Source organism: Myodes glareolus, chromosome 18 (genome assembly GCF_982192425.1).
Source record: "Myodes glareolus chromosome 18, mMyoGla1.1, whole genome shotgun sequence".
NCBI lineage: Eukaryota > Metazoa > Chordata > Mammalia > Rodentia > Cricetidae > Myodes > Myodes glareolus.
In genome coordinates, this window is record NC_142043.1 from 60,458,128 (window position 1) to 60,475,985 (window position 17,858).

Here is a 17,858-nt window from a genome sequence, read left to right on the forward strand (position 1 = left end):
AGACAAGAATAATGGGCTAATTTAAGATGGAAGAATTAGTTAATAAGAAGCCTGAGCTAATAGGACAACCGGTTTATGGTTAATGTAGATCTCTGTGTATTTCTTTGGGACTGAACAGCTGCAGGACCACATGGGACAGAAACCTCGATCAACATGCTTCTTTTACTGATACAGTGCCTGAGGATGATTTGAACTCCTGATCATCCTACCTCCACCACCCAAGTACTGGGATTCTAGGCATGTGCTATGATCTCCCTCACCTTCTCTCTGTTTACATTTATTTATTTGCTATATATGGAGGAAAAGGGCACTTGCATGCCATGGCACATGTGTGGTGGTCAAAGGACAACTTGAGAGAGTCAGTTGTCTCATTTCCCCATGTAACTTCTAGGGAGCAAACTCAAGCCATTGGGTTCGATAACAAGTGTCTTTACCCACTGCCCTTTAGAAAGACTGCTTACATGGGGACAGCACAGCTAGAAAGGAAAAGAGTTGTGTATGTGATATTAGAATTTCTGCATGCTGACTGGATGTGTATGTCCTGCCTACAGTCCTAGCAATCAGGAGTATCAGGAGGTCAGAATGGGCTACATGGTAAGACCCTGTTCCAAAATTCAAAACAAGAATCTGGTGCATTCAGGGTGGTATGGCAGTTTCTCAGAAAACTGGGGATCAATTTACCTCAAAACCTAGCAATACCATTCTTGGGCATATACCCAAACAATGCTCAATCATACACCACAAGGACACATGCTCAGCTATATTCACAGCAGCATTATTTGTAATAGCCAGAACCTGGAAACAACCTATATGCCCCTCAACCTAACAATGGATAAAGAAAATGTGGTACCTTTACACAATGGAGTATTACTGAGTGGTAAAAAAAAAACAATGACATTATGAAATTTGTAGACAAATGGATAGAACTTGAAAAAGCCACCCTGAGTGAGGTATCCCAGACCCAGAAAGGAAGCACAGTATGTACTTGCTCATAAGGGGATATTAGATGTAAAGCAAAGGACAGCCAGACTACAATTCACAGCCCCAGAAAAGCTAGGTAACAAGGAAGACCCTAACAGGGACATGCACAGATCCCCCTAGGAAGGGGAAATAGTTAGATCTCTTGGGTAAACTGGGGTTGGAGGGTAGGGGATGAGAACATGAGGAAAAGGGATGGTCAAGTTGGGGGAGGGATAGAAAGGGAAGTCAAATGAAAGCGATACCTAAATTTTTAATTTATATTTTAAAAAATGATCTTTTCTCATTTTCACAAGACAACTTACAAATTTTATGAGCAGCCAAATTATGAAAGAGAAAACAAAGGATCAACAAACATAAAAAGGTATAGGAAAGAGAGGAAGCTCTAAGAAGTCCTAAGTGAATGTATACTTTGACATGGGCATGGTCTGTTGAGTGTGCCAAAGCCAAATGGGAAATCAGCAAAGCTGTTACCTTATAGGCCAGACTCAAGAGGAATGGCAAAACTTTTCTCTTGTACAGCTTCCTCCTCCCAGGTGTGTTCACAGCCTTAGACGGCCGGCCTACAGAGACCTACTATTAAGCTAGCTAATTCCTCCAGCTATGCTGTGTCAATAAACATGCTGAGATTCCAGGCTGGTGGCAGGTTGGTAGAGGGAGTCAGAGAACTCTTACCCGGTCCCACTTAACTTCAGTGTATCTGTCCTTTCTTTATTCCTCACTGTCTATCCACAATTCCAGAATCCAAACTGCACAGGATGTAGCAAAAATCAACCTCATCAATAACTGCAAAGCAGTACAAAGAAAAAGAACAATGGAAATCCTCTTGGATCGGCATGAATGTTTAAGTCTACATGATATACAGGTCTGGCAGAGGGTCGGGGAGACAGTTCTGTGGATAAAGTGCTTGCTATACAGACATGAGAAGGACTTAAGTTCAATCCCCAGAATTCACATTTAACAAGTGGGGTGTGGTGGTGTGTGTTTGTTAGTCCCAGCACAGGTGGACCCTGGAGCTATGCAGCCAGCCTAGCCAAAAGAGGCCAGCACATGATACCATGCACCTGATGCTGGCCTTGGGCCTCTCCATACAGACACCCACACACCCTGCATATACATGAGCATGTGCACACACAACAATGAACATACACACGCATACACATAGGCCTGCACACAGACAGCTGCACATAACAAACCTGCACATATGTACACACACATACCAAGTAAAACATTTATTTTGGAGAACAATTTGAAAATATGAGCTTTTGGTATTGTCTGACAGTTTTGTTTCATTCTTAGTTCTTTGAGACAAGGCTCTCATTAGAGCCTTGACTGGACTTGGACTGACACGAACTCTCCAGCCTCAATCACCCAACTATTGAGACTGTAGATAAGTCACTATACTCTGTGGTAGCCCTAAGTAACTCAGTTTCCATCTGGAGTCCATTCTGACATAAAAGTCATTTGAGTTCAAGCTTGCCTGCTCTCCTTGCTCTAGTATCCTTGAGGGCTGTGAAAAAGTTCTGATTAAGCCCAGGGGAAAGAGCATTTTGCCCATGAGAGAGAATACATTATCTACTTATACACAGGTTAGTGAATGCCAGCCGAAGGTACATCCAGATACCTGCTAGCAGAATTCACATGAGCGATATGAAGCTGCTTGCGCCTTCTCCCAAGGACAGTGCAGGGAGGTGGGTAGCTGACTGTACTGCTCTCTGTTCTGCCTTCTGCCTTTGATCTGTATAAAAGCAAGTTCTGAAATAAACTCTGGGTTGTTTTGGCTTGACCAACAAACAGACCTCCCAAATCTATCCTGTGCTTTCTGTCTCAGTTTTTCCATCTAACATTTCCTTAGCCTTAGCGCGCCTCCAGGTACCCTAGCTGACTTTGTTGGAGCAGGCTCCAACAATACTCAGAGAAAATATAGCATTGAAAAACTGACCAATTTGGTGGATGGGATGGGACAGTGCATGGAAGGAGAGGTAGACAAGAGCTTTTGTGTATTTGTCTTGGTTTGGTTTTGATGTTTGGAGTAACAGTGTTCTTATGCCTTGATAGGTCTGTGATTTAATTTGATTTTTTTTTTCTTTTTGAGTCTTGCTACATGGCTCAAGCTATGAGGAACTCACTCTATAGTCCAGGCTGAACTTGAACTCATGAGCCACCCCATTTCCTACATGCTGAGATTACAGACTTGCACCACTATGCCTTCTAACGGGTTTTGTTGTTGTTATTGTTATTGGGCTGTTGGGATAAGGTTTCACTCTATAAACGAGAATGGTCTGAAGTTTAACTCAACTCTGCCATCAATCTTTGAATACTAGCCATGAGGCGCTATGCTCTGTTGTGATATCCAAGATGCTGTCAATATGTGCTGTTCTCATTTGTTGATAAGTGAAGCTGCTCTGGCAGGATAGAATGAGGCAGGAAATCCAAGCAGAGATACAGGTAAGGAGGGCAGAGTCTGAGAGATGCCAGCCACCTGCCAGGGAAGCAAGAAAATAAGGTAACACCACAGTCATGTGGCAGTACACAGATTAACAGAAATGAGTTAACTTAAATGTAAGAGCTATCTAGTAATAAGCCTGGGCCATTGGCCAAATGTTTATCATTAATATTAAGCCTCTGAAGAGTTATTCAGGAACTGGAAGATTGTAGTAGGAGCGGTGGGCTGCTTCCCGCCACCGCTCGGCTAGCTTTACCTGAAATAATTACACAGAAACTGTATTCTTTTAAACACTGCCTGGCCCATTAGCCACTCTGTAAAAGGAGCGGAGGGCTGTGTCCCGCCACCTGGCTCCTGGCTAGCTTTATCCGAAATAATTACATGGAAACTGTATTCTTTTAAACACTGCTTGACCCATTAGTTCCAGCCTCTTATTGGCTAACTCTCACATCTTGATTAACCCATTTCTATTAATGTGTATAGCACCATGAGGTGGTGGCTTACCAGGAAGAATCTTAATCTGCGTCCATCTTAGAGAGGAGAGCTACAGCGTCTGCCTCACTGCCTTCTTCCTTCCAGCATTCTGTTCTGTCTTCCCCACCTACCTATGTTCTGACCTATCAGGCCAAGCAGTCTCTTTATTAACCAATGAAAGCAACACATAGAAAGACACACCTACATCAGAAGATGGGAGAGAAACCTCTCATTACAATGCTCAAGTAAGTGAGGTTTGGAGTTTTGCAGGTTGGTGTTTCACAAGGCTAGCCTTGTCATTTGGGTTTTTTGAAACAGGGTCTTACTATTTTGCTCAAGCTGGCCTCAAACTCCAAATCCTCCTACCTCTCCACTCCAAGTGTGAGAAATCAAGAGTATTCCACCCTGCTGGGCGTTCTTTTTACAAGCATGTGCACACACACCGGGAATACAACCTGGTGGTAGGTATTACCACCATACCACTTGTTCCCAAATGGATAAAAACCTTAATACCACTGTTAGGGGATTTAAAAAAAAAATTATGAAAACAAGTAATTACAGACAAAATAATATACAATGTCTAAGATTTACGTAAGAGTAAGATGGGATGGGGACAGCATGGGAGTGACCATGTATCAAAATAATGACTTAGCACTCAGATTTCTAACTGCACTATACTACTATTTCCTTTTAAAAATATATTTGGGATTTTCCATATTAGAAGTATAAATAGCTTATATATACACACAATGGTATCTAACCAAGCAGTTAAAGCAAATGAGACTTACTTCTGTCAATATGAATATACTTGTGCACTGAAATGAATAAAGGCAAGAAGCTACAAGAAGTTAAATACTATAGAATATTTTCTTATATGGTTTTAAAATTTGGGCTGGTGATATGGCTTAGCAGGTAAGGGAACTTGCCACAAGCCTGACAAACTGAGATCAATCCCCAGAACCCACAATGTGGAAGAAGAGAACCAACCCCTAAAAGTTGTCCTCTGATCTCTGAACATGCAACATGGCACATGTGCTTGCTCTCTGTCTCTCTCTTCTGTTTCTTCATGTCACTCTCTGCCTGTCCCTATGCCTCTTTTTCACACACACACTCTCTTACACACAAACACGTGCACAAATAACATGTATTTTTAATTTTGTAATATTAAAATTCCATCAATTATATATTGCTCACTAATATGTAGATATGTAATAACTAAGTCTGAAAACTTGTTTAATGACCAACATACACATCTTCCTGTTATCTTTGTTTCTAACAGAAGGCACATTTCCAGCAAATACAGTGGATTATTAGTATGCACACAATCTGAGCACACAGGATACAAGGTAAGAGACACCATCCAGAAAGGAGTGGCTAACAGGAGAGGGACTGTCTGAGGATAAGAACTCCTCAGTTAGCACAAAACACCAGAAAAGGAATACTAATTCCTAATCAAGACAAGATACAATCTACTAGGATGTCTTTCAGAGGACATTTGTAACCAATCCAAGGAGAGACAACTGTTCAATCAAAAGGGCTTCCAGATGTTAGCCTCAAAGCACTCTCTCAAGACACAATCCTTGTTGGGTAATAGTGGGCACACAGGCATTATCTCAGCATTCAGGAGGTGGAGGCAAGAGGATCAGGTGGTCACCTTTGGCCACACAGCAAGTTTTTGGTCAACTTGGATTACATGAGACCTTGTCTCAAAAAAGACAACCCTTTATTTAGATCATAGACCTGGATGGTAATTATTCACACTCCTAACTCCCACAGCACCTAGAATGGTGAGTGCTCACTTAAGACTTTTGGGTAAGAGAATGAATGTCTTTAAGTTATTCTTGTATTCAGGCAATCATTCAAGAAACTGGGCAGAAGTCTCTGTCGGCCACTGCTCACATCCCTAGAGATGCTTCAAACTGCAGGACAGGAAGGTCTTGTTTGATCTCAGCCATGCTGCTGAATAGCAGAGAGACACAAACACAAGCTACAAGGTGCCAGAAGCAGGTGGCAAAGGGTAGGGAGAATGGGAAAAGCCTCTTGGAAAAGGTGGGAAGAAAAGGGAGTGAGTTACTCAGGATCCAAAGAAAGCACTTTGGTAGGGAATCTGAGGACTCCCAAGGGGTCCTGGGTAAGAAACTGAGGAACTGGAAGAAACACAGCAGCACTGGTCATTTGTCTCTCAAGTCATCAGGCTTAGGAAATCAGCGTTCAAGACACACAGACCAGGAAACCTGGGAAGAGGACGATATACTGGCCCTTTGGCCTACTCTTCCCTCCTGCATTACTCCCCAACATAGACAGCCTGCAAAGGTATTGTACACATGTGTGTGTGTGTATTATGAGTATCTGCATGTGTATGGTTTCACCTGTATGTATGAGTATCTCTGTACATGTGTGCAGAAGTCACAGGCTGACACTGGGAGTCCTCCTCAATTACTTTCTACATTATTCACTGAGGCAGACAGGCAAATTCTCAGCTGAACCCAGACCATGACAATACAACTAGTTTAGCTAGTCAACTTTCTCTGGGGAGTCCGTCTCTGCCTTCTAAGCACTGAGATTACAGGCAAGCTGCCATGCCCACAGGCACTTACATAGTGTGCTGGTTAGTTTTATGTCAAGTTGACACAAGCTAGAGTCATCAGCGAGGAGGGAGCCTCAATTGAGAAAATGCCTCCATAAGATGCAGCTGTAAGGCATTTTCTTAATTACTGGTTGATGTGAGAGGGCCCAGCATATTGCAGGTGGTACCATCCCTGGGATGGTGATCCTGGGTGCTCTAAGAAAGCAGGCTGAGCAAGCCATGTGGAGCAAGCCAGAAAGCAGCACCCCTCCATGGCTTCTGCATCATTTCCTGCCTCTAGGTTTCTGCCTTCTTGAGTTCCTGTTCTGACGTCCTTTAAAGATGGAAATATAAGCCTTTGTTTAAATAAACCCTTTCCTCCCCAACTTGCTTTAGGTCATGGTATTTCAACATAGCAACAGTAACTATAAGACGCAGGTTCTGGGGACCTGAACTCAGGAACTCATCCTGTACAGAAACTACTGAGCCATGTTCCCAGGTTATGAGAGAGCTGCCTGAGGAGACCTCCTAGAAACAGTGTCTGCACTTTGGTAGAAGAGTGAGGGTAGTGGCTGGTTTCTGCACAGTAATGCAGACTTTTCTAGCTGTCATATGCATAGAAAAGTTCCATACACTTCTAGCCTCCTTCAACCCTGTGATGGCCAATCTTGGCTGTCAACTTGACTACATCTAGAATCAGCTAAAACCCAAGCTGCTGGGCACTCCTGTGAGGGATTGTCTTAATTGGATTATTTGAAGTGGGAAGACCCACCCTAAATCTAAGCTATACATTCTGGTGGCAGCCCACATAAAAGGACATGGATGAAGGAAGTTTTGCTTCTTGCCGTCATTCTTATTGGCAAGTACATCTATCCTATTGCAGCAACTGGTATTATGTAAAATAAATAAATTTATTTTTAAAAAGTCCAGTTTCTTCAGGATTTCAACATAGACTGAAATCATCAGCTCTCCAGGAATCCCCCCACAGTCCAGCATCAGACTGGGATTGTTGGGCATCCAACCTCATGGACTGAACACCTACTGGATGCTCAGCGCTTCCATTGTGAGACACACATCACTGGACTACCCCGACTGTATCCTGTGAGTCAGTCTACTAAATCTCCTCTAGTATCAGTTCCATTGGCTCTGTTCTTCTAGAGAGCCCTGATTCACACAAACCTGCATTTATTTAGTGCCAGGTGCTGTATTGAGCACTTGGATTCAGCAGCGAACCAAGTGAACAAAAATACCTACTCTTTCTGAATTTAACACCAGCAGAGGAAAGTCAAATAATAAACATAATACGTAAATTATGGAGTATGCTAATAGGTGGTAAGACTGTACTAAGATGGGACAAACTAGGGAGGCACGGAGGAGGAAGGCTGCAGCTGCAGAGGATATACCCACCAAACACACATTACCCAGCAGAAGACAGCAAGCTTTTTAAAGGGCAAAGAACAAAGATTTTAGGCCTTTCAAGCCATACAGACTTACAGCTTCTTGTCCTTATCAATGCATAGTAAAAGCAGCCATAATTGCTATGTAAATAAATGCCCCAATAAAACTTTATTAGCAGGTATACAGACTGGACTGGATGTCTCTTCCTTGGTACATCCAAAAAACCTGATGTGCTGTAATCAGTCTGGTGCTAACTGGCCTCCTACTCAGCGGAGACTGGGTCCATGCTGCGTATCTCCAATAAGCCCAGAGCTACCGCCAGTCAGGCCCAGTTGGCAGGCTCAAGAAAACTGTCCCAAGCTGCTGTAATAGCTACCAACTGAACAATCAGGACCTGTGTGCTTTCATCACGATGTATGCTAAAGGCTCTAAGATAATGGGGTCAACTAACTACGGACTCAAGTCTTTGAAACCATGAGCCAGAAGAAATCTTTACTCCTTTAAAGATGATTAGCTCATGGGTTTTGTCACAGTGATAGAAGAAGAAATAAAAAAGTCACTGGAAGCAAGTTCAGATTTTCTTCAAGTTTCTTCAATTACACATACGCATTAATCAAAGACCCACAATGGGAACCCCTACAGGAAGACAAACACAAGCGCAAGGGAACCACCAGGGTTCTGTCGTCTTTCCCACTTGTCCCAACCCCGTACTGGCAGCCTATGACCCAGAGGGATCACTTACATAGAATCGTAGCAGCGCCCCATCTGAATTGCAGCACCAGGACCTCCTGCCCAAGTACTCATGAGCTGTGTTGAGCAGCATGAGGGAAGATGGGAGCATGGGCATCTCCGACATCCCTGGGAAAGGCCGGACCAACAGACAATCAGTGCAAACACTCAGTGGCAAAAGGACTGCATCCATGTCTTGTTTTCTCTTCTCTCTGTCATATGACCAGATGGTTCTCTTTCCTTTTTCTGTCCAAGTAATTACTTAACTGGCTTTAATAAGCAATCTGTTTATCAAAAATCAACTGAAATCATATAGAAAAATGTAAATGAGGGCTTCTCTCACAAATTAGAACTGCCCTAGCACCCGAGAACCAACACTAGCATCTGCTGCACATCACTCAGAGCACCTCCCTGTGCTTTTCAAAGAGAAGGACAAGTTACAACAACAGACCACATACTATATGAACAACTTCTGAAAACTCTCACATTTAGGTTTACTTGAATATTGCAGAAGGGGAGAAAAACTATTAACTTATCATTAAATGTTTGTTCACCATTAAATTATTATTAGTTCCTTAAAAAGTCTCAGTATTCTTGAAACTCTGGGCCATACATAAGCCATTAGGACCTTTTAACTGGCTCTTTAGGGGTGGGGGCGAAGTAAATTAAAAGAGAACGTTTTAAAACAGAAAATACCAGAAGGCATTGCACACAGCTACACATAGCTTAAATGTCTTTTACAAAAATTTACTACTGGTCAGTCCCTCAAAAAAAAAAGTAACCCCCTCCCCCCCAAAAAAATCCCTTCAGATAATAAAGGCTCAAACCATTCAGACTTTGTGGGTTTTTTAGTTTCCTTTTTTTAAGGCCTTAGTTTTTATTGTGTGTATGTGTGTCTGTGTCTGCCATGTGTGGAGTACCTATGGAAGCCAGGGTGCTCTGGATCTGGAGTTACAGGTTTCTGGGAGTCACCTACATGGTTATTCTTTAAAATTATGAGTTTTCTGCCATGCAAAAACTGCCTCTCCTTCCTTAAAGCTACAGTTTTAACTCTTCGCATGTCCACAGAGGTAGAGGAGAAACCGAGGGTCTGGTACCCACCCCCTGAGATTTCCCTTTGGGCAGGACTTGCTATCTCCAGCTGTCAGCTCCTTAAGTGTCTACAACAGCTGCAGGACTTATTGAGGCCATGCACGTCCACGAGCCCCCAGCCAGTGACTACATGAGACAGCAGGACAGCTCTCAAAAGGCTCTGTCCCTTCAGAGCTCCCTGACAGCCTAGCCAGGGTCTGTCAGCCAGCACCACAGGCTAACTTCTCCTGGCCAATCCTGCTGCTTCTCCAATCATTTTACAAGCATGGTCCATTTTGAGAAACTCAGCTCATATAAAGTCTCTCACTACTCAGCCAGAAATGTACTTAATCCTGAGCCACGTCCTTGGAATTAAGTCTGGTCATAGGAGGACAGAAGTACCCCTTACCCTTCCTCTAAAAAGGACAAATGGTTCTGGGGCATGTCTTCATTATTCAGCTCTCTATAAATGGGAAGGTATTGGGATTTTTGTCCCAGAATTTGGTCACCTCCCATCCCTCAGTTCACAGAATGGGGGGAAGAGACAGCACCACACCTGCCTGTCCACAAGAATAAGTCTGTTCCTCCCTGGATGTGCTGCTTCAGCTGAGGGCACTAGTTCCGCTTGTTTACTTACCTGCTCACAACTTGCTTGCCTGTTTTTCTTTTCTTTTTCTTTTCTTTTCTTTTCTTTTCTTTCCTGAAACATGATCTCTCTCTATGTAGCTCTGGCTTTCTGGAATTTGCTAGACTAGACTGGTCTCAAACTCAATCACAAAGATCTACCTGCCTCTGCTTCCCAAGTACTGGGATTAAGTGTGCATGCCACCATGGCCAGCATTTTCCAGTAGCTTTCAGAAAACTCTTTGGTATGCATAATTAACTTTCATTTTTATAAGAAAAATAATAACCATTTATAGATATACATTTTTCACTAGTAAAGTCTTTTGAGAATACAATTTAGTACTATTTGTCAAGAGTTCTACAGACATTCATTACTAGAAGTTTATAATTAAAAAAAAAAAATTGAGCAGCAACAAAAGGGTCTCCATGATCTGTGGGTACCCATAGCATGGCCTCTAATAAAAAAATACAACAGTGCCCCAGAGGCTAAACAAATGTGACAGCTCACTAAAGAATGTGCCTACTCACAATACCTGCATAAGGCCTCAAGGCCCTACCACACAGCAGACAAGGACAGGTATCAGGCCCATGCCTCCAAACCTAGTGATGACACACCTTCCTCTGCCGGGTTCTGGAGCTGCTGTTGGTGGCACAGGGAACGGAAGGTGTCTTCCTCCTGCCAGATAATCCTGTGCAAAATGATCCAGGGCAGCACTGAGGAAACATAGGGCTCCTTGGGCTCCTCTTGTACAGCCATGCTGCAGTCGATGACCTGGCAAAGGGCACCAGTAGCATGTCAGCCTCCCCAGCCCCCTTGTTTTGAGCCTAGATTGCAGTGCCTTCTGGGAGAGGCAAGGTATAACATCTGCCTACCCCTACAGCTTTAACATGGGAATACTGACCTAGCAGCACCCAGTTTATCATCAGACAGAGTCCCTCAATGCCCAATGACAGTTACACGTTCTTTCCTCGTGCCACATGCAACTACTGACTGTGGCAAGGGGAGCTAACAGTCCAGGGGAAAACAGGCCTGGAGAAACTGAGTCCGGTGGGCACACACAGATGCTACCATGAGAGCAGGAGCAGCGGCAGGGGTCTCAGGTAGATAGTGATCAGAGACAAGCCCTTGAGGTGTCCAGGTAAATTACTGCGGTATGACCAACACACAGAGTGGGCAGTGCATGAGGGCAGAGGGCACATTCACAGGCAAGGATCCCAGAGGGTGGTCCAGAATAGTTTCAGTCAACAAAGTAAAAGAGGAGCAGCAGGCTGGGGATCAGCACACTTTGATACACTACCCACTCAATATGTAAAGGGTTCAAGGAATGAGAAGACAGTCATATTTCAGTGTTTAAAAGGTGCCTCTGTGGCAGAACAGTAGCTGGGCTAAAAAAGTAGAAGGTACAGAAAGAACTACTATAGGGATACCACAGTTCATGAAAGAAATGGCAGGTACCTGGTTTTTGCTGAACAAAATGGAGGGAAAAAATAAACACTAGAGTAGTAATGGTGTAGCAGGACTTACTCATGCCAGAGCGTGAGTTCAGAAGACAGCAGAGGGCTCTCAAATGAGGGTTCTCTGCCTCAAAACCCACCTTGGGTGACGCGAGGTACTATGACCAATCTATGGCTTAAAGTGCTACCCCTCAACTGGAAGTTCTGGGGTATTGTGGGGGTGCGGAACCCCAGCAGGGGGCCAGGCTTGGACTCTAATCCTCACTCTGCCTCTTGACACACAAGCCCTCCTCGCTAAGCCTATTTCTGCCCCTTGGGAACAGGAAGTCTGAGAACCTTTGTTCTCCCAGGTGCTACACAAGGCAGTCTCAGAAGGTCTGCAGTTGTGGACAGCGAACTCCTCAAACTCTGAAGTTCTAGTCAAAGAAGTCAACGTGTACCTTTGGAGTACATAAGTCACAGTGACTAACAGTGAACCTCAGAAGGCTGTATTGGAGAGATACATCAGCTGAAGACAGTACAGTGTGAAGAGGAGCCGGGGTTACCTGGATGAGGTTATTGGTGAGCCGGACAAGGCCAGTGGTCGAGGAAGATTCCTTTAGGATGCTGCCACTGCTGTCTGATGACAGTGCCTGCTCGATGCCTAGCAGCAACTGGGTCACTGTAGCCACCCACTCTTCCTTGGCTGCAGATTCAGTAGAGTTCACCATCTGCTGGACAGCCTCATTCAGAGCCACGTCAGAACATTCAAAACACTGTTTGTGGTCCTTCAACCGGAGCAATGAGTCCTGAGCACAAGAAGAAGCAAAACGAAAAGTATGTGTGAGTTCTACACACGGGAACCATAGGCCTAAGGCTGGGAGGAAACACAGGACCAAGAGCAGTCGTCCTTCAGCAGTTTTCATTCGCCTAAGGCGTCTGCACGGACTGGGTGTGATGGCAGTATGGCAGGCCACCAGCCAGGGGGGAGGGGGGGTGTTTAAAAAATGTTTTACTTTTGTGCCTAAATCTTCCCATTTCTAAAGCTGGGCCTAAGTGACTAATTCATTTATTAGCTCTTGTGTTGACCTGAATGTGAATGGCTCCCATGAGCTCGTGTTTGAATGCTTGGTCTCTAGTTGGTAGAACTGTTTGGGAAGGATTAGGAAGTGTGGCCTTGTTGGAGGAGGTGTGTCACTGGAGTGGGATTTGGGGCTTTACAAGCCCACACCAGGCCCAGTCTCACTCTCTCTGCATCCAACCTGCAGATCAGAATACATGTTCTTTAGTTACTGCTCCAGAGGTTGCCTGCTGCCACACTTTCCACCATGGCAGTCACAGACTCGCCCTTTGAAAATGTAAGCAAGTACCCAATTAAATATTCTTTTATAAGTGGCCTTGGTCATGGTGTCCCTTCATAACAACAGAAAAGTAACTAAGACACTTCTCCTCCAATGTATCATGTCCCTCCACTGAGGCAACGTGCCAGGGAGGAACTATCTCAGCACAGGGGGCATGAACTGATGCCTCAGAAGAGACAAATGGCCAGTAACTGATGAAGTCATCATTCTGTGAGCTCCCTCTTCCCCAATGCACATGTGAGCCTCCGCCATGGCATCACCCCTTGAAGGTACAGTTCCATGAACTGAAATGTGTGCCACACTGAGCACAGTGCGCAGGACACACACGGCTCTTATGACACCACACAGAGTCATGATGTCTACTTTAAAACCTCCGGGGAAGCTATCGACTTTCTATAAAGCTCCTCTGAGGAAGGAGAGGGGGCCTAGAATATAACCCATTTAAACCCCAGGGAAATGGGCTTCATCAATGACTCGTGCTTCAGCAAACAGTTTGTGAAGTCACACATCTGACAGGCAGCTTGCTGGATCAGCAGGAAGCACCTACTGCCTGCGTGTGTCATCTGGCTCTGGCCCACTCCTTGCCCCTGCAACCACAAGCCTAGGTCTGGAGGCAGCTCCTATTCACCTTTCTCTGGGGTGGCACAGGTACAGGAGCAGAAAGGTCCCAAATGCCTTCAGAAAATATTGCAAAATTTGAACACAAAACTTTCTCCCAACTCACCAAGTCAGGAAAAGGGAGCCTCTGTTTCTTTGAGAAAGCAGCCTCCTTGAAGAAGAAGTCACTGGGGAAGGAGCTACGGAATATACTTATGGGGTCCCAAACGCAAGCTGACTCCTTCTGATCAAAATTGAACATTCAAGAGGCAGATATAAGACAGTGTGCACACAGATTTCCAAAGTTGGCAAAGATGAGGGGTAGCCAATAGTGCTCTAACAGAACCTACAGCTCAGGGCCAGAATTAGAAAAAAGCAGAAGACCAGCTGCCAACTAGTGTAGAAACCAAATTACCACTCTCTGTGGGCAACACTACCGTATAGTCAAACAAACAGAAAACAATAAAAAAAAAAAAAGGGATTCTCATTAAAAGACCAGGTTTAAATAAACAGGCAATGATCAGTAGAGTTCTTAGAAACCAACAATGTACAAATAAAAAGTACATTAACAACCCAAAATAGTAACATCCAAAGATTAACTCAACAACTCAACAAGAAGGAACCACTGCTATACTGAGGAACATAAAAAGCAGCTTGCTAAATTGGAAACTCTTTCCTGTATCTCCCTTACCATGAGAAATATTCTGAATTTGATCCCCACTCCAGAGACACCAAAGCAGGCAAGTTAAAACATGCAAAACATAAAACATGGCCACTGTTGTAGGCCAGTAAGAGCAAATATACTTTCAACTCTATTGGTGAGTGTCCAGCCTTCTCCCTCCTTTAGAACACGACAGCCTTCCTGACCACCGCCAGGTACTCAGAGGAGCTCCAGTCCTCTATGCGGAATAACTTGAGTAGATGAGCATTGGTCCAGTATAAAAAATGTTATCTAAGCATATGAAACAACTTACAATGAACAAAATCACAACCATTTGCAAATATGAAAAGATTCTGACAACATAAAAGCTGAGAACTTTGCATATAAAAACAAACAAAACAACAATAAAAGTCATGATTTAAAACTAAACAAGCCTGGCTGTGGTGACTCATGGGCGATAGTGGCACATACCATTAATCGCAGCACTTGGGAGGCAGACGCAGGCAGATCTCTGTGAGTTTTAGGTCAGACTGGTCTACAGAATGAGTTCCAGTATAAAAAATGTTATAACATTTTAACAGCTAAACCCTGTTCCAGGACAGAGAAACCCTGTCTCAAAAAGAAAAAAGTAAACAACATACTGAACAAAAAAAAAAAAAACAAAAAACTATCAAGATCCAATGAGAAAAGACTACCTTTAATTATTAAGTCACTCCAATCAATAAGAAAACATTTTCAATAGAAAACAAACAGCAACAATTGGAAATCACTTATTCCTAGAAACAGAAGCTCCATAGTGCATAGTCCAGACCTCAGAGCAGCCCCTAACACAGGGTAACACTCCTCCCAAGGAATGAGCCACATCTACTGATGATATCACTAGTAGGAACAAGATAACATCTGAGCATTAGTGCCATCCTACAGAGTGGAGAGGGCTGGCCATTGCCTCCTGTTTGCCACTTACACTTCACTGGATCATTCATCAAAGGCTATCTTTCCACACACCATCATTCTAAGCAACCCCTCAGGGTAAATAAAGTCAGACACATTTCATTAGGTCTCACCAGTGTCCTCCTCACCTAGGAGGACCTAAAGCATGCCTTCTACCTCTCTTCACTCTTAAACCATCTCTCTCCCCCATTCCTACCATGGCTGAGAAGCGTCCCCAACTGTTCTCACAGCCAAGCCTCTAAGGGTATTTCCCAGTTCAACAAAGTTAATGGCTAAAATGCCAAATGAAAAGTCTGGAAGCCGGGAAGTGGTGAAGCACATCTTTAATCCTGGCACTCGGGAGGCAGAGGCAGGAAGATCCTGTGAGTTCGAGGTCAGCCTGGTCTACAAGAAGTAGTTCCAGGACAGTTAGGGCTGTTACACAGAGAAACCCTGTCTCGAAAAGCAAAGCAAACCAACCAACAAAACAAACAAAAACCCGTAAAGGCTGGAATATTGCTGTACTCTTTTTCCAAACTGGAAGGGAAAGGACTCAATAAGTTAATGTATATACTGTAGTTAGTGTATAAACCATAAGGAGACAGGATTCCAGGCTTGTCATAAAATAATTACTACCATCCATGTTTGTCTTAATGCAAGTCAGGACAGAGGGGAGTATGGTACTAATGATAGGGCATCTCCACAGTGCTTGGTATATGGCTGTGCAGCACTAACATCACGAACAAGGGCATGAGAGGAGACAGGAGGGCACACATGACTTCAAACACAGCACTAGCATTTTTCCTCAACACGCAGTCAAATATGAGTCTGGATTTTATCTTGATTCTTTACACTGTGCAGATCTTATCAATTTACATCTACTCAAAATTAAGTTAAATGCAAAAAAGCAGATTAACAAATGAGTAGATAGGTAGATGATACCTTGACCATTCTTTCCTCTTGCTGGTTTAAGTTCAGTCAAGTGTGGGCTCACCTTGAGCCACAACTAATACTAAAATCTGAACTCCTAGGTTCTAACATTATCACAGTCTTGACTGTAACTTTTATCTAGATCTAGCATTATCTTCGAGGTTAGGCTAAATTCCCATTGTTTTCTTCCAGTTATGTGTTTTCAAAGGCAAGCTCAGAACTTCCAGAGGTGTACACACACACAAAGTAAAGGCAATATAAACATGGATGGTGAGCACATACCTGCAGTAGAAGCAGTTGGGCTGGTCTCTCAGGAATGGAAGTCATAAACTCCAGGTGTTTGGCTCTGTCAAACCCACTGGTACACAAGGTGGGCCGGAGCAGCTGCACCACTGCCTTGTAGTCACCTGCCTCAAACAGCCGCTGAATCTCCTCCAACGACTGGCACCTTTCCAGAGACTTCAGGTTCTTATCAATCTGAAAAAGGTCCAATAATATTGCCTAATAGCAAATCTCTCACCTCCTCTCTGAATTTAGTCAATGTTTGAGTCTTCCCATCTAAATAAGAAAGATAAGCTTATACTCTAGCACTGTTTCAGCCAAAATACACTAGGTTCTGCACTTAATAACAGTGTTCATACAACGTGCATACTCCTTCAAAAATAGTTATGTTAATATCCAGATATATTCAAGTCTTTAAAAGCAAAACACACAGCCACTACAAAAGCAGAGGGGGTCTTGAATAGTATCTGCCAAAACAGTGTGAAAGTTCATGAAGCCAGACTTGTTCATGGACTGCCTGACTGCCAAAGACCCAGAGAAAGAGCCAGGGGATTGACATGCATTACTGATCCACAGGGCCCTTTCCTCACAGAGGGCCTAATGTAGCCCTGGCACACAGGCAGCAGAATGCCTGGCCTTGTCCTGAAACAAAGGTAGAGTAATGTAGACGCTTTCAGTCATGTGAACACATCACAGATACAGACTGCAACAGGGCAGAGGACGCACATGAGAGTGCCATCCAGCAGAAGTCTGGCACACACAACATTTCTTCCAGTCCTGTGTGCAGTCAGATTAACACTGGTCTGCACAGCCAGCACTTCCCTCCAGTCCTGCTGTGGCTGATCAACCACTCCTTCTGAATCACGCTTGGTCACAGCTTCCACACTTGCCAGCTGGACAAGCTTTCTGCCAGTGGAATCTGTATCAGGACTGTCTCTCTAACCCTGCGCTGCCCCCTACTCCCACCCCAGGACCTTCTGCTTGGCATGTGGGCATCGCTTATTCCACAGGAGCAGATCAGGTCTAGTCTGACTAGATCAACCAGAGTATATCTTCCACTAAGAAAATACTATTAAAGACATCTACTCACTTCCTCCAGAGAAACAACTGAGTCATTATGGAGGTTGGGCAGCCGGATGACAATGTCCCCTTGCTCAGCTCCTGCCTCTGCCTGGATGGCACTGGAACTCTGAAGCATTTCTGTGCAGATGTCGTAATTCTCCAGGGCTTGTTCCATGTCTCCCTGGTCAGAAGAAAAACGAAAAAAGGTGGCAAAAAGTAGAGAGCTAATTGTGTTGTTCGGTCCGACACAATCCTGATCTCACTAGGCACAGACACCCTTAGGCTGGTTTCTGTTTATTTGCTAAGAGATGGTCT

The 17,858-nt window shown here is 44.0% G+C and overlaps 1 protein-coding gene across 4 annotated transcripts in view; it reads right to left on the reverse strand.

Moving 5' to 3' along the window:
- The window catches only part of Cabin1 (calcineurin binding protein 1), a 129,460-nt gene that overhangs the window by 86,398 nt on the left and 25,204 nt on the right, over positions 1-17,858 (reverse strand). For all 4 annotated transcript variants that reach the window (XM_048451483.3, XM_048451481.3, XM_048451482.3 and 1 more), the window contains exons 15-19: positions 17,572-17,724; positions 16,482-16,676; positions 12,287-12,529; positions 10,902-11,058; positions 8,605-8,720 (exon numbers count right to left, since the gene is read on the reverse strand). In XM_048451483.3, the coding sequence (XP_048307440.2) occupies positions 8,605-8,720; positions 10,902-11,058; positions 12,287-12,529; positions 16,482-16,676; positions 17,572-17,724 (864 nt within the window). The remainder of the gene's footprint in view (positions 1-8,604; positions 8,721-10,901; positions 11,059-12,286; positions 12,530-16,481; positions 16,677-17,571; positions 17,725-17,858) is intronic.